Genomic DNA, 21932 nt, shown 5'->3' with positions numbered 1-21932 from the left:
TCCCCCAGCAGTGAAGAAGAGTTCCACATGTTCCACACTCTCACCCACATTTGACACAGTTGGGATTGTTTTGTTCTGTTTTTGTCATTGCAGTGGGTGTATAGTAGTATCTCACTGTGGCTTTAAATGACTAATGAGTATGGGCATCAATTCACATGCTTATTGACTTATTCTGTTGGCGCCTGTTCAAATCTCTTGTCCATCATGCTCTTCAGTGGTCTTTTTCTTGCTTCTTCATAGGAGTTATTTTTGTATCTGAATATGAGCCTATTGTCCATCGTGCGTGTTGTAAATATCTCCTACTGGTCTTGCCCAATCACTCCCTTAATAATGTGTTTTCATGAATAGAGGTTCTTAAGTTAAATGGACCACATTTATCAATCCTTTCCATTTTGGCTTGTGCTTTTTTGTGTCCTGTTGTTCAAAAGCTTTCCCTCCCCGAAGTTCTTAATGATAGTCTTATTTTTGCCTTTTAGAAGCTTTACTGTTTTACCTTTTACACTTAGATCTCCATCTATCTGGAATTTATTGTTGTTTATGATATGTGATGGCAGTCGACTCTTCCCTTTCCCAAATAGATATCAAACAGACAAAGCACAATTTACTACAATCGCAGTCTTATCCCAACAGTCCTTGAATGCCATCCTTGTCATGAACTAAGAGTCCATATACACATGGGTCTATTTCAAGGCTCTCTATTCTGCTTCTTTGGCCTGCTTATCAATCTTTGTACTGATATTACCCTGTCTTAATTACTGTAACTTTATCATAAGTCTTGATAACTGATAAAGTCAGTCTTCCCAACTGTTCCTCTTCAAAAATATTTTAGCTATACTTGCCTCTTTTATTTCTCACCCATTTATGAATCAGTGTGTCTATTTCTAAACACACACACACATACACACGAGTTATGATTTTGATTGTAAGTGCATTAAATCTATAAATCAATTTTGGGAAGAACTAATTCTTTAAATATTGCGTCTTTCAATCCATGAACATGGTATGTCCCTTAATGTATTTAGATTAAAATTATTTTATATTAGATGAATAATATATGGATATATTCTTATTAGAAATATAAAATCAGGGCACCTGGGTGGCTCAGTCAGTTAAGTGCCCAACTCTTGGTTTCAGCTCAGGTCATGATCTCAGGGTCTTGAGATCAAGTCCCTTGTTGGATTCCACACTGAGTGTGAAGTGTGCTTAAGATTCTCTCTCTCCCTCTCCCTCTGCCCCTCCACACCCCCCCTAAATTTGTACACTCTCTCCCTCTCTTTCTAAAGTATGTAATTTTGTATATTATATTAAAAATATACATAAAATATGCTTTTCCCTTCCCAAACAGAGCAATAGCCAATATTCTTATATACCTGCTTGCATGCCCATGCATGAGCATGTGCACACACACACATTTTGGATGGGATCATATCAATGTGCTGCATGCTTTTTTAAAATGTAACAATATTGTGCAGACATCTTTCTGCCTATAGCAAGAGACCAAGTGTAATCCCAGCAGAAGTCTATGGACTGAATGCACTGAGCTTCCTGGAACACTACTCTCACGTGTGTGTGCTCCTCTAGGAGATTTACTCCTACAAGCAAAGAAACCCATTCTGAGGCTGCTGTAATTATACAGAGCTAACATAATCAAAGCTGGAACGGGGCTGGGGAAGAGGAAGAGGGGCGAATTTTCTTTTCCAAAATAACACGTGCTTCCTCTTGGCAGTCTCCTGGGCCTCCCACACCCGTGTTAGGCTCGTGGCTGCCATGGATGGAATCTACACGGCCCAGCAGAGGGGTGGCCACCGAGGCAACCCTGTGCTTCGCCTGTCAGAAGGATCTGAGGCTCAGAAAGCTGGAAGGGCCTGTCTGGGCTCAGTGAGTCAGTGGTCACACTAGGCTTCTGACCAAGGCCTGACTGCAAGGCCGTGTGTGTGTGTGTGTGTGTGTGTGTGTGTGTGTGTGTGTGTATGTTTGCAGTCTCTAGGCCAAGTCTCTTAGTTAATGGTGCTGCCCGAGGACACCAGATGGGTAGATCTAGAGACGCCAAAGGCTGGAACCCAACTGGGGCAGATGCTGGAGAGATGGACCCCACACTGGCACCTATTAGAGGGAGTCTGGCCAGAAGGCTAGACAGTGGCAGGTGACAAGTGTTGTCTGATGAGTCCCTGCTGTCTGGAAACCCTTCTCCAACCAGCCAGTGGCCCCATGCAGCAGGTTGGAGCCAGTGGCCTAAAGCCAGGCCATATCCCCAGTCAGCAGGGGGCCCAGGTGGGAGTTGGGGGTCAGTGCTCTGCTTCCTGGAAACTTGGGGGCCTGGCTCAGGCGAGGAGCCCCCCCACTCCCACATGCCAGGCCTCCAAAGCCTCCGGAGGGACACCGATCACCAGGGCTTAGCAAACTGCCTGCCTCATTTCCCTTCTCCCACCTCCTCCCCGCTAGCAGCCCTCCTGGCCTCCCATTTTGGGTGCCTCTTTTATATTTATATTTAAGAAATTCCCTTTTTAAAACTTTTTATAGATAACAGTAGGAACCTTCTTATTAAAAAACAAATGCCATTCAGGTAACCCATTCATCTCCTACGCATACAGGACAGACATGAATTTTTTTTTACCAAACTGAGATTACACCGATCTCCCTTTTCAGGAAGCTCCTCCTACCATTTCTCAACACACTGTGCAGTTCCTGTGTCGGGGGCATCTGGAGGGATTGCACAATGCTTAAGAACCCAGACTCCAGCGCCAGATGGCCTGAGTCTCAGACCCTCTCTCTGCCACTCATTAGTTTTGTGACTGAGTGGGTTACACGCCTCTCTGGGCCTTGGTTTCCCCATCAGTGCAGTGGGGACGCTGGGTGTGGGGACTCAGTGAGGGAGGGCCTAACCTGAACACACTCAGCACTCAGTGTGCTCCAGATATGACGGCAGTTCTTACTTCTAACCAGAGCTCAGCAGCCTGGTTGCATCTCATACCCTAGATTTTGTAGCTGAATCCCAACCCTGACCTCGAGTCTTTATCTGGGTCTCCTGGGCCTGCCCCATGTCTCTTCCTGTCCCCCAGGTTGGTAGCAGTGTTGGGGCCTGGACTCAACCCCCAAGCAGCATTCCCGGGGAGTTCTAAAGGTTCTTCTTTGTGCTCTCAGTCACATGAGTAAGGACAGGGATTAGAGAAAAGGAAGAAGGAGAAGTCAGAGAAGTGGCTCGGAGTTAGCCAGGGCCTGGAACCCTGGCCCTGGGTCCTTTTGAGTCTCTGCCACTCAGGGGCTCCCTCACCGGGGGGTGCGAGCCCCAGGTCCTTCCTCGTTGGCATCACAAGGAGAGACACGGGCCTTGGGAGAGACCATTGGCATGACTGCTCTCCTGTGGCCAGGACGGGCGGAGGCCAAGTCATAACCACACCCTAAGGAGTTCCTAAGACTCAAGGGCACAGCGTGGGGTTCGCTGAATTCCAAGAGGGGTGCAGACATGGAGTGGGGGCCCCAGTGGGGCTGGGGACCTGCTCCTGAGCTCTAGCACCCACAGGAGTTGAACAACTACCGGAGGGCCATGCAGAAGATGGCAGAGGACATCCTGTCACTGCGGAAACACGCCAGCATGCTGGAGGCCGAGAACCGCATGCTGAGGAGCCAGCTGACCCAGGAGGGAGGAGAGGAGGAGCCAGACAACGGCAACAAAGCCCAGAAGCTGGATGAGGGTATATGGGTCCCTGAGAGCATCCGGGTACCTACCTGAGCCCAGGCTCTGGATTGAACGCCAGGGTGGTGGGGAGATTTTCCAGCTATGCCTGCTCCTGGACACCAGTGGGGGTCTTCTCCGGGATGGGGAGTGGAGATTCCAGTCCTGTCTAGAGTCCCAGGACTGAGTGAAGCCTGCCCCCGGCCCCCCGCTCTGCTGAGCTGGGAGATGCCTCCTCCCTGAGCCGGTCCTCCCCCCACCGCGCCCCCAACAGTGTCCATGAAGCAGAAACTGCTGCTGAGTGAGTTGGAGCTGAAGAAACTGAGGGACAGAGTGCAGCATTTGCAGAATGAGCTGATTCGAGTGAGCTGGGGCTGGGGGGCAGGGGAGAGGGCAGGGGGAGAAGAGGGGAAGGGAACCGGGGGGTGTCCAGAGATGTGTCTGGGAGCAGAAAGGAGAGAGGCTTGGAGGGAAGGCGGCATGGCAATGGAAGACTCAGCAGAGGGGTCTTCCCTCCCCCTCCCCTCCCCCACCATCAGAAGAATGATCGAGAGAAGGAGCTGCTCCTCCTGCACCAGGCTCAGCAGCCACAGGCGGTGCTGCTGAAGCGGTACCAGGACAAGTTGCAGAAGACGAAGGCGCTGGAGGAGACCGTGCGGCACCAGGAGAAGGCAGGTGCCACGGGGGACTGGGCGCCTGGGGCCAGCCCCCAATGGCAAGACACCCCCCAGGCCAGCCCAGCCGTTGTGCTCTGCCCTCCAGGTGATCGAGAAGATGGAGCGGGTACTGGAGGACCAGCTGCGGGACAGGAAGGAGCCCCTGCTCAACAGACTGCCGGGAAAGCCCACCATGGGTGAGTCTGCTCCCCAGCTTGTCCCAGCCCTGGGAGCATGGCCTTCCAGAAAAATCAGCTTCAGGAACAGAACTGGGGCCAAGGATGCTATCCCCCTACTGAAGCAGGCAGTGTGGGGCTCCCAAAGTTCCCCTGGGCTCCCTTCTCCTGCCAAGAAACCCCTTGTGACATGTGGGGACAGTGTGTGAGCCAGGCTAGAAAGATAGCAGGTCCTGCTCAGACCCACAGACGGGAATGAGCAGAAAGCCCCAACGAAGAGGGGCTGCCCGACCCCTTCCCAGTACTTCCTCATCTTCCCATGTCTTCAAAGAGTCTGCTTCTACCAAACAAGCAGCACTTGTTTTTTTCCCTCCACTGACATTAGCCCAAGCCATCTAGAATGGACAGACTGAGGTGGCTTTGATGAGGGGGGTGTACCAGGTCCTGCGGTGCCAGGCCAGCCTAGGCAGAGGATTTCCCTGAGCCATCTATGAGCCCCACCGGGAACCCCCATGTGCCCAGCCCTGTGGCAGCCTTCACTGCAAGGGGTGCACTTCTGAAGGCCTTAGGAAAACTGTGCGAGCTGGGGCTGCCTTGCAGGAACCCCGAGGTCATCCCAGAGAGGGATGAGAGAAGGGAAGACAGAAGACAGCCTAGTGAGGGCAAAGGCCCAGGGAGTGACAATGGCAGGAGGGGCGAGGGGAGGAGAGAGCTGAAGAGTTAAAACTGACCCTGGATCAACGGAGGAGAGTGGTTATGGAGAACACAGGGGTCAGATCCTAAGGAGCCTAGAATGATGGCCTGAGGTGCAGGGATCTGGCAGCAGGAAGCCATTGAAGGCTTAGGAGCAGAGGAGGGGCAGAATGGAGCAAAGCGCTGGGGCAGATCAGGCAGATCAGGCCAGGGACAGGGGGCAGGAATGCCTGTCTCACGAACAGCTGTGGCCACGTCTGCAGCCTTCCCTGCGCTCTCTGCCTCTGGCCTTCCCCCGGGGCCAACGGGAGAGAACCTGCCTGTGGACCTGTACTCAGTCCTGCTGGCGGAAAACGCCAGGCTGCGGGCAGAGCTGGAGAAGAACCGCCACCAGTCGGCCCCCATCATTCTGCAGCAGCAGGCACTGCCGGTAAGAGCCGCCCACCCAGGCCTGCCTGGACAGGCCGCTGGGTGCTCAGCAATCACGCGCAGCACAAGCCAAGTTGAAGACCACAGTCAGGAGCTAGGCTTCCCAGGGTCTCCAGTGTGCTTGGAGACTCGCTGAGTGCCAGCACTCAGGCCTGCCTCTTTCCTCCTGGGGAACACGCATGGGTCTGAAAGCTCCACCTTTGCCCTTCTCTTGCGGCCTGAGAGAAAGCAAGCCCCTAATGGCCCCTGACCTTTGATCCCTGACCCCTTTGCCACCTGGCTAACCTGCACTTGGACTCCACACCAGCCTCTCTGAGCCTTGGAGAGCACTTTTCCCCCATCCCAGGTGGACCCCAGGGAGTTGGGAGCAGGAGGAGACCTGGCAGAGAGACTGCAAGAGACAGATGGCCCAGGCCACTCCAAGGGCACAGAGGCCCTGCCCGCACAGGTGGGTGCCCCAGCCCCGTTCCACCTACAAGGCCACTGCAGGCATCCCTGCTTTACGCAAACCCAAAGACAAGACATTTGGAATTACAGAAGAGGGGTGGGCAGGGGACAGCGGAGGGCATATCTCTTCATCCCAGGACTTATAGGAGGTGAGTTCTGTTTGAAAGCACCCCTGACGCGGGGATATCTGGGTAAAGAGCAGGGACAGGGGAGCCCTCACTTTACAAAAAGACCAAGATTCCTTTCTGTGCGCTGATGCTGCCTAGTAAGTGGGGGAGTAAGTGGGAAGAACAGTGGTGACCTGCCACCTCGGGTCTACTTCAGGAATGAGGGTTTGGCCCCGGGTCTGAGGCTTTGCTTCGGGGACCTGAGCTGGAAACTCAGACCTGGTTGGTCTCTGCCTCAACAACTCCCGGCCTCCTGAGCCTACATGGCTGCAGTCCCCATGGCGGACTGGTGTAAGCTTCTACTTTGCCCACAGGATCTCCTTGCCAGCACCTCCGACAAGTTCAACCTTCTGGCCAAGCTAGAACGAGCTCAGAGCCGGATCCTATCCCTGGAAAGTCAGGTAGATGACCCAGGCAGGTGTTAGTCAGGCTGGGTGGGCTCACCACTCAGCAGACCTTGACCAGAGTCAGGGTCCAAGTGTGACCAGAGTTGTGGCTCAGTGTGTGCCCAGGGTCAGGGCTCAGTATGTTGTTGGAACCTCAGGGAGGGTCCATCTGGGCCTTAATCAGACAGTCACGTGGCCCTCCCCACCCACCCCTGGCCTGACGTCTCCGGAAGGTAGCAAGCCCACACGGTCTGGGCTCTGGTTGTCCTGTTTGCAGGGATGGGCCTTGCTTCCCAGCAGGTCCCCATCTGTCCCTCTCCGTGTCTGCAGTTAGAGGACTCAGCCCGACGCTGGGGACGCGAGAAGCAGGACTTGGCCATACGGCTGCAGGAGCAAGAGTACGGCTTGAACTCTGTCATCACTGACCTGCCCGTGAGTGATCTCTCTGGACAAGCTCCGTGGGGTGCAGGCAGCGTGGCTGGCAGTGGCTACCCTCGACCCCAAGTTCCTGGGCCCTGAGAAGAACCGTCCGGGGGGACCTGCTCCCCACTGGAAGTCAGAAGACCTGCGCTCAGTGTCTGCCCTATTACCATCAGGAGCCCTGGCCTGGTCTCCATACCCCACTTGCCCAAGGGGAATAGAAAGCTCCCCCCACCCGAGACTACCCGCTTCCCAAGGGTGGGGGTGAGTCAAAAGGACATGGCCGTGGATGAAGGGCTGCCCCCACAGGCCTTTCTGGAAGGCTCTGGTGCTGGCTATGCTTTAGCACTGGGTTTGCTCCCAGGCAGAATCGCTGTGGCCCCACCACACTCCAGGGCCGCAGAGGCTGTCCCGTGAGCACAACTTCTCAGTCCCCATGGTGCTGCCCACCTGCCGGGGATGGGGGGATGGCCCCCGGGAGAAGTGCTGCTGGCTTCTTCTGCACAAATAGCTCTGTTCACAGATGCCCTTCCCCCCAAGACCCCAGCCCCATCTCAGCCCCAGACCCCCGAGCCTCCCAGAGCAACCCGATGGCTCCCGGTTCCTGAGCCCACAGGGTTCTGCTCCTTCCCAGACCCCAGGAAAGGCCTGACGAGGATGGGGAGGGGGGCGTCAGGGAACACAGGGCTGCCTTTGCAAACTCTCCAGCTGAGACCTAGGGAGTCTTGGAGAAACTGGGTGGGCCTGCTGCAGTTAAACAGGTTTGGAACCCATAGTGAAGGCATGACCCAGTGTGTTTGGATCCTGTGAGGCCTGGCTTGCCAGGCAAGGTGAACTCTGACGGGTCCCCTCACTGGGGGCAGGAACGTACTCGCCTCCCTTTGCTTTGCATACCACAGAACTCCTTGGCCCATGACAAGGACCACAGGCGACCCTTGAAGCTGGATCCCCTGATGCCCGGCTTGGAGACTAAGCTCAACAAGCCCTCAAACTCGGAGAAGACCTGAGTCTTAGCAGACCTGAGTAGTTGGAGCAGGGCCCCCTCTCTGCGTGCTGGGGAGTCTCATTGCAACCCCCAGAGGACTGGATTAAATGCCATAGGTCAGTGAACATTCACCTCTTTCCTGGAGTAGGGCAGCTGAGGGGGCTACCTTGATCCTGCCAGACCCCACTCTGAACCCGGGCCCTCCACCACAGCCCTATAGCCTCCTGCCTATCCCAGAAGCGACCATTTTAGGAGAGCCAACAGATTTATCTGTTTCTTGGGAATGGAAAGACTTAAAGCCTTCCTGTGGCAATCAATTACATATTAGTGTGAAATACCCCCCATTAACTGGGCTAGGCTAAGCTAGCAATGTTATGTCCAAATACAGCCAGGGACAGGAAGGCAGATGGGGCCTCGGGAAGGAGCCCTCCACTAAGAGTCAAGAAGCCTAAATTCCAGCTACAAGCATGCTGTGTGACCTTGAGTGACCCAAGCAACTTCTCTGGGCTTCCATTTTCCCATCTATCTCATGCAGAGCTTGCCTTCTTTGATGCTAAGGCCCTTTCCCTCCTCTAACATTTCTGAGTCAAAGACAACTCAGGCCCAGAGAAGAGAAAGGAAGCAGGAAGCAAAGAGAAAGCCAGTAAGAAAGGACTGCATGGTAGGGAAAAGAAGAAAGGCTCTGAGAGTGGACTCAGAGCCTGCAGATGCTCATAGAAGAGACCAAGGCCACAGGGCCACTGTCCTGAGCAAGGTTAACTTCCCCCATCTGCCTGCAGGACTTAGACCTGGCTAGCGGAAGGCCAGGAGGGATCAGGCACTGGGTGAGGTCAGGAAGTTACGAAACTCAGACAGGGTTAAGAGGACCGAAATTGGGACCAGTGCCCGACAGTCCAAATAACGAACCAGACTTAGCCACAGTCTTCTCGCCTACTGCCCAGAGCTTGGATAAGTGGGCATGTCTCCTTAGAACAGGAAGCTGAGGCCTTGAGAAGCCCAGAGAAAGGTCAGGTGGGGCAAAGAAAGCATGCTGGCCTCTTATTCTCTAGGTCAGCCGCCTCCTACCAGACCCTCACTCACTCACTCAGCCTTAGCCTCCCCCAGAACTCTAGCTGGGCCTTGGCAGGAAGTCTCAGAACCCCACAGGGAACTCCCACCCAAGGTCCAGCCAATCAGAGCCTCACTCTTGCTAGGTGACCCTGCCTAGAAGCCAGGTCGGCCCACACCTCTCAGGCCACCCTATGCCTTCAACAGAAACAAGGTCCTTTGTCCCTCTGCCTATGGCTCTGGTAGCCCCCGCACGGTGGCAACAGCCCACCGCCGGCCTGCCCTGCCTCACCTCTACCCCAGGCAACATGGAGATCGACCCTACTGGCTCCTGAGCTGCTGTAGGGGGCAGGAGTCCCAGCAGAGAGGGCTTCAAGCGCAGCTGCCTCAGGCTTTCCTCATTCGTTCTCAGACCCCACCATTGACGCAGGCCAGGGAGAATCCCCACTGGAGTGATGGAAACCCAGGGGTTCAGATAGAAATGAAAACACATCACGTAGTTCAGCCGTTTATTGCCTTCCTGGGGCAGGTGAAGAGGGGGAAGAGGCGGCAGGATAGAGGGGTGTCCTGGCTGAGCTGGGGCAGCTGACCCCTGAGTACGGACTCTCTCTTCTCAGAGCTGGTCCAAAAGGAGCAGGGGAGGGGGACTGACACCCACCTAGGGTGCCACCCCCTCGGGCCTCCCTCCAGCACCCCTGCTGGCTTGGTGGGTGGCAGAGGCGGAGTCCACCCTCTCTAATCACACCGGGGGTGGATCCTGGCTGAAGGGCCTGAAGGTGAAGAAGATGGGCTGGTCGGGCATCAGGATGAGGTTGAACGTGGTGCCCACATCACAGAGATGTTGCATTTCAACTCGGAAGTTCTCCAGAATCTGAGAAAGAGGTGGTAGGCTTAGGGGAGAGATGCGAAGGGGCTCTCTCCCCTCTGGGGCCAGGCTCATTCACCTGTAGGTGTTGCCTGTCGAGTGGGACTTGAGGAGCTCTGAGGGCAGGCTCCTGCTTACCTGGCCCAGTGCGTGAAATACACCCTGGGTGCTTCGTCCCCTTGATTTGCCTTAGCTTTGACAAAACCTCGTCCCACCACACATCCACACTGTCACCACTTGGAGGGAATAGATGGCCAGGGGACACCCCTGGGTAATAAGCAGATTAGCCCAAAAGAGGAGGCAATAGTAGATTAGCCCAAAATTGTGGGGGAGGAGGAGCGTTAAGTCAGGGACACTGATGTCCCCAGCCCTGTGCTCCCTGGGCTCCGGGCAGAAGTGGGAGTAGGAGGGTCAGTGCCTTCCTTCAGGCCACAGTCAGCCCAGGCTGCCCCGATGTCCCCGACTGGACTCACATGGATGAGGAAGAGGGTCATCTCGAGCTCAGCGATCCGCCGGCCCACGCACTGTCGCACACCCCAGCCAAAGCCCAGGTTCCGGAAGTGGATGAGGTTCTTGTCTTTACCCAGCCATCGAGTTGGGTCAAACTTGCTCGGATTGAAGAAGAAAGTGGGGTCCTGTCCCATGGCATAGGTGGACACCTGCACCAACGTCTGGGGACAAGATGGGCAGAGGACTGGGTGTATAGGCCTCACAGCCTGGAGCATAACTCAGCTTCTGCTCCCACCCTGACCCAGGCTGTCCAGCATCCCGGCACAAGACGCTGCCTGCTGTGTGACATTGAAAAAGGCCCCAGCCCTCCCTGAGCCTCACCCATCCAGTGGGCCTGACTGGAAGACTCAAGGCCAGGGATGGCCCCAGGGATTGTTCTGTCCTTTGCTGAGCCCCAGAGGGCTCCCAAGACCCAGACAGCCCATGGGGTAACCTAGACGTGGGCAACCTTCCAGAGATGGTCACCCACTATGCCCAGTACCCCTGCCCTTGGTTCACACTTGGACTGCTGCTGCCAAGGACACCAGCCGCCAGCTCCAGGAAGAAAGAGGGGACAGAAACCCCAATCACCACCATCTGTGTGCGACTGCAGTCCACCCCCAGCCGCCTCTGTCTGACTGGCAGAGCCGGCAGCCCACCTGGCTGCCCTTACCTTGGCAGGAATCATGTAATTCCGAAGAACCAAATCATTTTCAAGATACCGCTGCAGGGTCACAGAGATGGGGTGGATCCTGCCAGAAGAAACATTCAGGGCTGATGCCCTGAAGCCCGGACACCCCGCATGGCGGACACCCCGCATGGCGTCTCAGCCCCAGCCACCGCACCCCGGGGGGGATTCTGGAGACAGGATCCCTACCCTTATTTCCCCCCCCCCCCCCTCCCCCCCGTCCCCCCCCCCCCCCCCGCACCCGCCCGACCTCTTGCTGCCTGCCACCAATCCCCTCCCTTGTGCTCTGCCCAGGGATCTGGGGGATGAGGAGGGCAGGCAGGGAGGGGCGAGCTTACCTCAGTGTCTCCTTGATGCTAGCTTTGAGGAGTGGGACCAGCTGCAGCATCGCGCTCACATCTCCCTGGGCCTGGCGCCGGGCGGCCAGGACCTCCTCCCGCAGCATCTCCTGCACCCTCAAACTGCGTGCCATCTCATAGAGGTGCCACTGCAGAGTCATGGATGTCTGGTGGGGGGCGGGGGTAGGGGTGGGGGGTGGAAGAGAAGGGGGACTTGTCACTCTTGGAACATTTAAACCTATGCTCAACTTTCATTTCCAAGCATCTCTGCCCACCCTCCTCCTCCTTGTATCCAGAGACCACCATCCACAAAAGCAAAACAAAATTCTAAAGGAGAAGGTTGAAAAAAGCCTTTCTCACCCCCCAGAGCAGAAATGTCTGGGCAGCGCTTGTCCCTGTCCTCGTCACCAGAGCCCACCTGTTTCCCCAGCCCGTGGAGTCAGCCATACAGCCAATGTCTTCTTCCAGAGGACCCCGGAGGGCTTTGGAAGCTAAATCCTACTTCTGTAAGGGTTGTCATCCCAAATGATGGCCATTCCACCCCTCTCCCACTAGACCGTCCCCTAAATCTTGGCCTTTGGCTATGGGAGCATAAAATAAAGTGAGGCCCAAAGATACTGAAAGCAGAAGTGCCCGACCTTTCTCCCATCGGTGTTGCAGTTAGCATGGGCTTATCCCAAGACGAATCAGCTCAGCTGGGCATTAGGCAGAGGCAGTGACCATTAGCCCTACGCTGGAGGTATGAGGGTCACCGGTCAAGCTCCACAGCTGCAGACTCTTCAGTGGTAGGACCTTAGGTGGAAGCCGTCCTCCCTCTTACGGCCAGGACATGTCATTACTAGGGATCTTATTTTTGTCCAAGAGGTTTGGACACTCTCCTCCTTCCCTCTAGCAGGCGCACTCGGGGAAAAAATGCCAGGAGGTCACCTCTCGGCTTAAAACCCTTACATGGCCCCAGAAGCAAGTGCCTGACCCACAGGACCCCCCAACACCTGCCCACCACTCCCAGCCCCACTGCTCCCCACTCTCTGACATGCCCCTCCCGCTCTAGCTGCACAGAGCTACACGCAGCTCCCAAAGCCCAGAAGTCATCCTCCTGCCATTTCCTCTTTCTAGAATTCCCCTCCCCAAACCAGGAAGCAAGGATGTACTACTCTGTCTTTAAGACTTGGAGCAAACCTGTGTATTTGTCTCATTATCTCCAGGTCTGACACACGAGTGGCTACTCAGGGAGATACTTGTTTAATAAAGTAGTAAAAAGTTCCTGGCTATGTAACCTTGACTAAGTGACTTGAGCTTTCTGTGCCTCAGTTTCCTCATCTAACACTGAGGGGTAATAGTAACACATCTACCAGTGCCATCTGGGAATACTCAATGAGTTAATATGTATGAAAAACTTAGACCCCTGCCTGCCATATAGGACAGGCTTCATAAATGCTACCCAAGGACTCCTGCTTTGGTGCAGGCGAGCAGTTTGGAAGAGGTCTTCTACATTACTGACCATGTTTAAAATACACTCAAAGGCTCATCCGCAGCCTGTCCCATAGACCCAAAGTCCTGTGTTAGAGCACAACACAAAGATGACACCTGGACCAGAAAGTTACTACCACGGGGGATTTGACACCTGCTTCTCCCTGGTCCAGAAACTCTCCTGCTCCTCTCTCTTCCTTGGCACTTGCCCGGCTATTGGGCCGTACAGCATGGTGACGTAGTCCCTTGGGCGCAGGCTGCCTCCTTGTCACAGGATGGGTCATGTCCCCACCAAGCTCCTAGGTTGAAGTCCTAACCCCCATCCCCAGTACCTCACAATGGGACTGTATCAGGAGATAGGGCCCTTTGCAGAGCGAAGGTAAAATGAGGTCCTGGGGGGGGCGTTGTCCCTAATTAATAGGACTGGGATGCTTCTAAGAAGAAGAGATTAGGCCACAGGCAGGCACACAGACATGTGAAGACACAGGGAGAAGACAGCTATCCACGAGCCACGGAGAGGCCCCAGAAGAAACCCGCCCCGCCACAGGGATCTGGGCTTCTAGCTCCAGAACTGCGAGAGAATAAAGTTCTGATTTAGGTCAGGTCATGATCTCAGGGTCCTGGGATCAAGCCCCACATCGGGCTCTCTGCTTCCTCCTCTCTCTCTCTCTCTCTGCCTGCCTCTCTGCCTACTTGTGATCTCGCTCTATCAAATAAATAAAATCTTTAAAGTTGTTTTTTAATTCTGTTATGGCAGCGCCAGCACTGATAGCCCCTTCCTCTCTGAGCCATATGGGACCTTTGAGGTCTCTCATATTCATCTTTATAGTCTCAGTGCCCGAATCCCAACTAATAACTAATAAACACTAAATAGTTAACCCTCACTCTCACAGCAGATGGTATTGGGAGAAGGGAGGGACACAAGGCCAGACATTTTGTCATTCCAGAAGTTTCTGGGGTATCATCCTGCCTGTGGAAAAGACCCAAGGGAGGCACCACAGAGAATGCCTTCAGGCGCTGGGGGTGCCAAGGGGGACTGAGATCTGGAGTGGGGAGGACGGGAGACAACGAGAGCCTAGGGCAAATTCCACTGGCTCCCAGCTCTTCGGAGGGCCTGCCTGCCTTCCTGAATCCAATGCTCTGTGTTCTCCACCTGTGATTGGAGGGCTTCTCCCTTCTCACTGTGTGACCCCATGCACAGCCCCACCACCTCCACCTAGATGCTCCCTTCTCACAAGCAAAGAGAAAATGGTGGATCAGCCTCAAGGCGAGCTCCATGGGTGTTGGATGTGACCCCAGCCTTCTAGGAGATCAATATTTAAGAAATGCAGCCAGGAAAGGGAGACCCACCCCAGGCGATGGAGTGGACTGGCAGGGAAGGGGCCCAGGGCCCAAGAAGGGACAGGATGTGCTGAGGGTCACCTCACCGTGTCCACACCCCCGGCCAACATCTCTGTGATATTGGCCTTGACGTCCTCAAAGAGCAGCTTGTTATTTTTTAGGAGGCGGTGGAGGATACCCGGGTAATTGTTGACGTCTCTCTTCTGCCTCAGGTCCCAGTAGAAGTTCTGGGTGTAGATCTCGGCTGTGCAGGATGGGAAAAGAAATGAGCTCTGTGCGGGTGGGAGGGAAAGTGGGAGGCGGTACCGAGGGCTGAGGGTTCGGGGACCCAGCTTTCCAGCGGCCCCTTTGCTGAGCACACACACTCTGTTAAAACCTTCGTCACCATCTAATACCTGATCCTAGCTCTCGGCGGTAAGTGATGCCATTCCCATTTTACAGATAAGGAAACAGAAGTCCAAAAGGGTAGTGACTTGCCCAAGGTCATGCATGGGGTGTCAGGGGCAGTGTGGATTTGACTCCAGGTCTGGCCTCAGCACCACACCCCAGTCGACCTATTTTACCCTGCCTTACAGATCTCTCCCACCAAAGTCCTAAGCTGTCACCAAGCACAGCTGTGTCTGAAGCACTGGTCCTTAACCCTCTGGGGATCCTGGGCTCCTCTCGAAGAAAAGAGTAATGGTTCTGATCCTCTTTCTCCAGAAAAATCGAACCATCTCCAATAGCCAGGCTTTAGCCCTCCATGGCCAGGGTTCCAGAACCTCCCTGCCTCCCGTGTCTACCCACCAAAGGACAGGGGCTTCTTACCTCTCTCTCTCCCCAGTCCCAGGCCTGGGTTTCCCACCCTCCAAGGTGGACAGAGCTCTCCTGACTCCCAGACCTGGCTACCCAAGATGCAGTCTTCACCTTTATTGAAAATCACATCCCAGGCAGCCACATGGTCTCTCCAGGTCTTGGTCTTGAATAGACGGAACAGTTCCGGGGGAAAGGTGAGCATGGGCACGCTGGTATGGAACATCTGGTAGACAGCATCGATGAACCGCTGGGCCTCAGGGTCCACTCTCTCCTCCAGCATCCCCAGGCGCTCCCCAAACATGACGTTGGTGATGGCTGTAGAGGGGAGCAGAAGGGCCCCTTCTGAGGGCTGCAGCTCCCAGGAACCTCACCACCACCCCCGCCAACACACAGGATTTCCCGTGCCCAACCTCAGGCTCTTTCATCAAGAAACTGAAGCCTGAGTCCCCAAAGGCTGAAATTGCAAGGCTGGCGACCACTCGGGTCCTTGAGAGGGGCACGTGGAAGAGGTGTGGTGGGAAGCAGAGTCTCCAGCAGAGCTGGGAAAGGGCACGGGAGGGGCTGAAATGGCTCCCCCTACTCCTCCCCCAGCACCCTGAGCACCCTCTGGGCTTTCCTCCTAGGAAGACACAGATTTCTCATCCATAATTGACCGAACTGGCTATTTCCTGAAACAGGTCAGACAGGAGACTCGGGAACACAGCCCTGGTAATAAGCCATTCACAGCCCAGAAGACACCTAGCGCCTACTGGGTCAGGAATTTGAATGTTGATTTCGTATCAAACTCTGGACATCCCAAATCTGCAGTGACCCCATGATCCCCATCAAGCCATGAGGCCTTCACCCACACTGTTCCCTCTGCCCATACTCTCTGACCTCCTTACCCTATCTGTAAAACTCCTACACATCCTCAAATACCAAATACCAAAAATTCAGATTAACCACCCAACCCTCTCTTCCCCTCCCAGAACCCGAAGGTCAATGTCCCAGGAGAGAGAGAGGTAGAAGATGGATCCAGCAGCTCATCCCAGAAGCCAACGCCAATACTTCTTCAGGATCCATACTGGGTCTTCAGGTAGGAGGATGGGTTCTCCCACCCACAGGACCACTGCCAGGTAGACAAAAGCCCCTTACACTCAAAGGCGAAGCGAAACAGATCGTCACTGATGTCCCCTGAGAACTTTCCGGAGCCCTGCTGCTTGATGCGCCGGTGTAGGACTTTGACAAAGTCCTGAGACACTGGATCCAGCAGTGGAATGAAGTTCTTTATGGCCTCTGGGGCCATCACCTCCTGGTTCAGGACCAGCCGGTCTTTCTTCCAAGCTCCTGACTTCCTGAGAAAACACAGGCCCTCAGGCCCTGACTGTCACAGACCCCACGCCTGGCAAACACAGAGAGGGCTGACTCGGCTGAGCCACAGCTCAGAGCCCGCACTCACTTCTACCCACAATGCCCTGGGCCTCCCATCTCCCAGCTGTTGCCTGGCCTGGGGGAGGGGATAGGGAGAAAGAGGGCGAAGGAAACAAATCCCCCATCCCTCCTCCACTCCCTCTGAGGCTGCTGTGGCCAGGAGGTCCTATTCTTAACACCTCTAAGTAACTTGCAAATCCTCCACTGTTTGCCTCCCAGCAGGCTTGCCTTCCCTTCCTCTGGACTGAGGCTCAGCTCCTACCATTCCAGCGCCCCTCTAGGTCACTGTCTCACCTGCCATTGCAGAGACACAACTGACCGATCTCTCCTTCTACACCCCCCACAACGTGTCCCATTACTGACACTGGTGGGGGACCTCAGGTGCCCTGAAGTGGGTTAGTGAGAAACTTCAGCTTAAACGGCCCACACTCGAAAATAGATCTGTGCAAAGCCCTCTTTGTAGTTTTAGGGCTTTGCTTGTTTGTAAGGATGTTTTTACAAACCCACCAGGCAACACGGAAACTAGAACTTAACAGTAGCTTAGATGTGCCACCTGTAGCGACAGTACCTTAGAGGACCTGAGGCTCCTCCCACCTGCTGTCTCCCTGGCCCAGGGGACCGCCAGCCTGACTCCCTTGCTTGCTTTTGAATATGATTTTATCCGTCTTAAATAGTATACTTGTTTTCAGCTTCTTAAAAAGGCTGTCATGATTTGCTTTTTCCACTGATTTTATATTTTTAAGTATCATCTGGATCGCTGCTGGTCACTGAGTCCATTCACTGTGACTAGTGTGGGCCCCTGCACTCATTCATGCTCACTCCCGTTGGGCATTTAGCTGGCTTCCTGGGCTTGGCTGTGGGAACAGCACTGCCGCAAACATTCTAGCTCTCGTTCCGGTTCCGTTCCCGGTTCCGTTCCCGGGAGGTCTATCCCTGAGCAGAGACTGCTGTCTGGTCGGGAGGGGAATATCCAAGTGCCGGAGGGAGTGTCCAACCATTTTCTGAAACAACGGCACCAGCCTTCACCACCACTAGCAAGCTACAAGAGCTCTTGTCTCTCTGTATCCTCAGCAACACCTGACATGCACATTTTAAATTTTTTTGAGCAATTTGGGGGAATGTGGTATCGGTTACTCTTAAATACACGGACTTGTCTGTGTTTCTCATTGCCCCTGTAGACTCACGGTGACGGGGCCTTGCCCTACTTGTCACTGTACCCCGGAGCCTGGCACATCGTTGGTGCTCAATAAGATGGGACTTAATGAGTGAGCCAATCAGTGAGAACTTTTCTGGGGCTTTATTTACTCATTACAATCTTCAACCTGAGCACTTCCCTGAAGGCTGGAGGTGTAGTTCCCCGGCAGCTGTTTATGGAGACAGGAAGATGCCAGGAATTTGCCTAGAGGCCACAGCCAGAAAGGGCAAGGCAAGCGTGTCCCTGTCATCTCCCGCCAGCCCCTGGGAGATGGCCCAAGACTCACTTCAACAGGACTCCGAGAGGTCTCTGGTGATACTGGTGATAGGCTACCCAGGGCGGGATGCAAAATCGTTCTGGTGTGGGACCCTCACATTTAAAGAGGAGGGCCACATCTTCAGGGTCGATGATATAAACCGATTCCACGCTGCCCAGCTTCTCCCTGGAGGAACGGATGAGAAGAGCTATAGCAGATTCCAGGAAAGCCAAGCAGGCCCTGGGCAGGAATGGTATAAGTGACAGGACAAATGGTCCTGAGAGTGGATCCTCCTTCCACAGCCTCCTTGCTGTGTGACCTGAGGCAAATCGCTCACCTTCTCTGAGCCCCACTATCCTTTTCTATAAAATAGGGATACGGGGTTGCTGAAGGACCAGATGATAAAGTCTGTGCATGGGACCCTGCAAGGGCATTCTCCAAGTTCCAGCATTTGCTCCTCATCCCAGTAGCTGTTGTCCTACCAGGCCATGTCCCCAGGACCAGCACCCCCTACCCCTACCCCCCTGCCCCCAAGGACCATCAAGTCCTTCTTTCCATGCTTCTCTTCCTATGTGTCCACACCCTCAGCACCCTCCCCCATCACACCCACTGCAGAGCTCAGAAACAACGTGGTCACTCGCCCCTGGAGTGGCTCAGTGTAGACGGCTTGTTTGGCAGTCCACACACCGGGCCAGCCAATCCCTTCTAGGCTCTAGGATGGAAATGCTGGGAAAGGCCACCCTGCCTCTCCTTGGATTCCAATAAGCCAATTTGCCTCTCTTCAACAAAACCACAGTAAAGCCTCGGGCCTCGAGGACAGATATATGTCACAAAGCACTTTGTAGATGGTCTCTGTGGAAACGGCAGAAAAGTCCACTTCTCGTGGGCTTCTGCCTTTTGCGTAAGAAAGTTAATTCAAGATACACTATAAGGCAAAATGTAAAAACATACAGGTATAAGCCAAGTTCTCTCGACTCCCCCTCCCTCAAAGGGAGGGAGGGAGGAAGGAGGGAGAAAGAGAGGAAAGAAGGGGAGAGGAGAGGGGAGGAGAGGGGAGGGGAGGGGAGGAGGGAGAGGGAGAGTGCTCTTTAACCACTGACCCATTAAGCCCCATCCTCCCTTCCCAAGTCCCCTGGGGCCTCGTCCATGGCCTCCCAGAAGATTGCCTCAGTGTTTTTCCAAGTGTCCTAACACCACCATCTCCATCCCCCACCCCCCCAGCTCAGCAAAATCCTTGAACAGCTATTATTACTACCAATTCCAACTCTGGGAATCTAGCCCAAGGCAGTGATCTGATGTGTGCGATGGATAAACAAGTTGTCAAATAGCAAAATATCCCAGAGCAGGCTAGATGTCCACTTTACAAGGCTGGCTTCAATCAGAGGGCTTATCCACACTATGGACTACTGTGCTGCCTTTTTAAAATCATATTAAAGGGTGCCTGGGTGGCTCAGTGGGTTAAAGCCTCAGCCTTCGGCTCAGGTCAGGATCCCAGGGTCCTGGGATCGAGGCCCGCATCGGACTCTCTGCTCAGCTGGGAGCCTGCTTCCTCCTCTCTCTCTGCCTGCTTCTCTGCCTACTTGTGATCTCTGTCTGTTGTATAAATAAATAAAAAGCTTTAAAATAAATAAATAAATAAATAAATAAATAAAAATAAAGTCATATTAAAGAGCAAAAAGAGGAAAGAAGTCATCTAGATGTCCTTGTGGGACCCCGCCAAACAGCATACCTCGTATATTCACATTCTCTATGCTACATAAATATTATCAACATCGAGATTCCATCTGACTGCAATTTCCATTTGCACTTGCCCATATTTTTTCTGAATTGCTTAATCACATGTATTCAGAAGTTTATAATTTCTGAGCCATGAACACTGACACCGAACTAGGAGTCAGACCGTTATGGCTCCGAAAGTAGCCCTGGCTTTGCCCTGATGAGCTGTGTGACCTTGGCAAGACCCCTCTCCTTCCCGGCCTCAGTTTCTCCATCTGTAAAATGTGAATAGTGAACATCAAATTCAAGGACGTGACAAGAGGCTCAGACGATAGTGACTCAGAAAACAGAAAGGGGCTTGATCAAAGAAGCCTTGTTCCTACCAGAGGGAGAGGAAGCAGGGGAAGAGGAGGAGGAAAGAAGGAAGAGGAAGAAAGGAGAAGAAAGCAGGGGATAACAGACCATCTCCTGGAAGTGAGAAGCCACCTTCTTCCAAACCTGGCACTCAGCCCGGGAGCTCCCTGCCTCCAACCAGCTGTAGGAAAGACACTTCAGATTTCTAAAGGGCTTGTGTGCGGTGTGTGTGGGGGGGGAAGAATGACCAGCTGGACCCTTAGAAAACATGCCTGCCCTCCCACCCCAAGCCCACCAACAAGCCAGCCAACATAGCCCATCAGTGCCCTTTCCCCACCTTGACCCTTTCACTTAAAGGAAAACGCACTGCCCCTCCTGGTGTCCCCTCCCTGCCCCCAGCTGACACCTCCACCATCCCTTACCCCTTAAGTGTCCCCTCAGAACAGAACCCAGGTATGGCTTGAAGCTTAAGCACCTGAGACCTCCCGCCCTCAGACCCCTGCCCCATTCAGAGGCTAAATGACCTTTCCGTGTCCTTCCTCCTGGCAGAAACCAAGGCAGATGCTTGGAAAGTTGGAGCTCTAGCCAGGCTGAGTGGAGGGGACAAAATCAGCTGTTCCAGATCTGCCTGGGGCTGAGAAGGGAGGCCAGCATCCCAGCTGGACAGGGATCTAGCTGGGCGACAGGGGGAAGAATGCCCACCCCTCCGGGCCTCAGTGGCCTCTGACAGTGGGGGTGACAACTTTACCTTCCAAGGTGTCTTGAAGATAATGGCTGTAGGAAGGCAGTGAACTGAGCCTCCCCCACCTCCCCCCAGGTAAGCTTCAGAGGGTGTAGGACCTGAGCAGCAGTGAGGCCTCGGGGCTGGGAACAGAACTCACTCTCTGGGAAGCCTTCTTCCTTCTGCTACCGTCCTTGGGCATGAGAGAAATCAAGTCAGCGGTAGATAAGAGCAGGGGCACCTGGGTGGCACAGTCAGCTAAGTGTCTGACTCTTGATTTTGGCTCAGGTCGTGATCTCAGGGTCGTGAGATCGAGCCCCGTGTCGTGCTCCATGCTGGGCAGGGAGCCTGCTTAGAATTCTCCAACTCTGCCCCTACCCACCCTCTTTAAAAAAAAAAAAAAAAAGTAGACAAGAGGCTGGAATGGAGGGCCAAACCTTTGGGGAAGGGGAGTCCAGCAAGGCTTCCCAGGCCCCTCCAACTCCCTATCCCACCAGCCCCACACTGCCAGGCTTACCTATAAATGGGGCCATACTTCTGGAAGTTCTGGACCTGGTGGTAGTGGATTTTCTGTGAGCCCATCTCCCTCCAGAAATTGTACAGATTTAGCCAGCCATTGTTTCCAGGGGTGGGGATCTCATTGAAGGGGCGAGGAATCTGAGTGGAGATACTGGCCCCCTCCCCAGTGGGCATCCTGGGATGCCCCGGACCCTCCCGCATGGTGCACAGGACCGGCGGGCAGCCTTTGACCAGGACTGAGCGAAGAGGAAGCCCCTTGGCCAGCATGCCGTCCCCCACAGCGGCTGCAACACTTGCTTGCACCACAGCAGGACTGCTGGGGTGACTCAGGCCCCGGGTCCCCAAGGTCCAGCTTATAAGCACCAGCTCAAGGCTAAGTGAGCTGACAAAGCCTCCCTCCTTCTCCTATTGGCTCCAGCCCACACACAGCCCCTCCCAGACTTGGTGTGCCAAGGCTCCGACTGGGATTTCTGCCACCAGAGAGACTTCCCAAAGCACAAGGAGACACCCCCCTAATCTGTGTCCTTACTGTCAGCCCCAGCAGGCCCCTGAAGTGGTCAGTTTTGGGGTCTGTTATCAAAGGAGCGAGACTGATACAAATTGAAAGTAAGGCAAAACTTTATTTTTATGCCAGGCATCAGAAGTCAGACTGACCAGCCAGGGCCACCTCCGAAGAGGGTGACCTGGTCCCGATTT

At 54.3% G+C, this 21932-nt stretch overlaps 2 protein-coding genes across 3 annotated transcripts in view; one reads left to right on the top strand and one right to left on the bottom strand.

Annotated features, from left to right (window-relative positions):
* Nucleotides 1-8178, top strand: part of CCDC33 (coiled-coil domain containing 33) — a 101786-nt gene extending 93608 nt beyond the window's left edge. The window contains exons 13-20 of the mRNA XM_059372066.1: nucleotides 3521-3692; nucleotides 3948-4036; nucleotides 4213-4344; nucleotides 4436-4526; nucleotides 5462-5628; nucleotides 6556-6642; nucleotides 6958-7059; nucleotides 7947-8178. Coding sequence (XP_059228049.1) covers nucleotides 3521-3692; nucleotides 3948-4036; nucleotides 4213-4344; nucleotides 4436-4526; nucleotides 5462-5628; nucleotides 6556-6642; nucleotides 6958-7059; nucleotides 7947-8054 — 948 coding nt within the window. The 3' untranslated portion in view covers nucleotides 8055-8178. The remainder of the gene's footprint in view (nucleotides 1-3520; nucleotides 3693-3947; nucleotides 4037-4212; nucleotides 4345-4435; nucleotides 4527-5461; nucleotides 5629-6555; nucleotides 6643-6957; nucleotides 7060-7946) is intronic.
* A 1393-nt stretch (nucleotides 8179-9571) lies between these two features.
* On the bottom strand, nucleotides 9572-21588 carry LOC132029130 (cholesterol side-chain cleavage enzyme, mitochondrial). 2 transcript variants are annotated; one of them, XM_059418500.1, is made up of 9 exons: nucleotides 21235-21588; nucleotides 17957-18112; nucleotides 16200-16399; nucleotides 15177-15380; nucleotides 14357-14514; nucleotides 11460-11626; nucleotides 11107-11215; nucleotides 10418-10615; nucleotides 9572-9950 (listed from the first exon to the last, which is right to left on the bottom strand). In XM_059418500.1, the coding sequence occupies exons 1-9, from the start codon at nucleotides 21501-21503 to the stop codon at nucleotides 9819-9821; spliced, it is 1593 nt and encodes a 530-aa protein (XP_059274483.1). In that variant the 5' UTR covers nucleotides 21504-21588; the 3' UTR covers nucleotides 9572-9818. The 2 variants fall into 2 exon arrangements, with proteins under 2 accessions (XP_059274483.1, XP_059274484.1); XM_059418501.1 differs by having other exon boundaries at nucleotides 11107-11185; nucleotides 21235-21587.
* Nucleotides 21589-21932: the final 344 nt, after the last annotated feature.

This window comes from Mustela nigripes, chromosome 13 (assembly GCF_022355385.1).
Source record: "Mustela nigripes isolate SB6536 chromosome 13, MUSNIG.SB6536, whole genome shotgun sequence".
In the NCBI taxonomy this organism is placed as follows: Eukaryota; Metazoa; Chordata; class Mammalia; order Carnivora; family Mustelidae; genus Mustela; species Mustela nigripes.
Note: the sequence above shows the minus strand (reverse complement) of the source record. Positions and strands in the feature narration are given on the sequence as shown.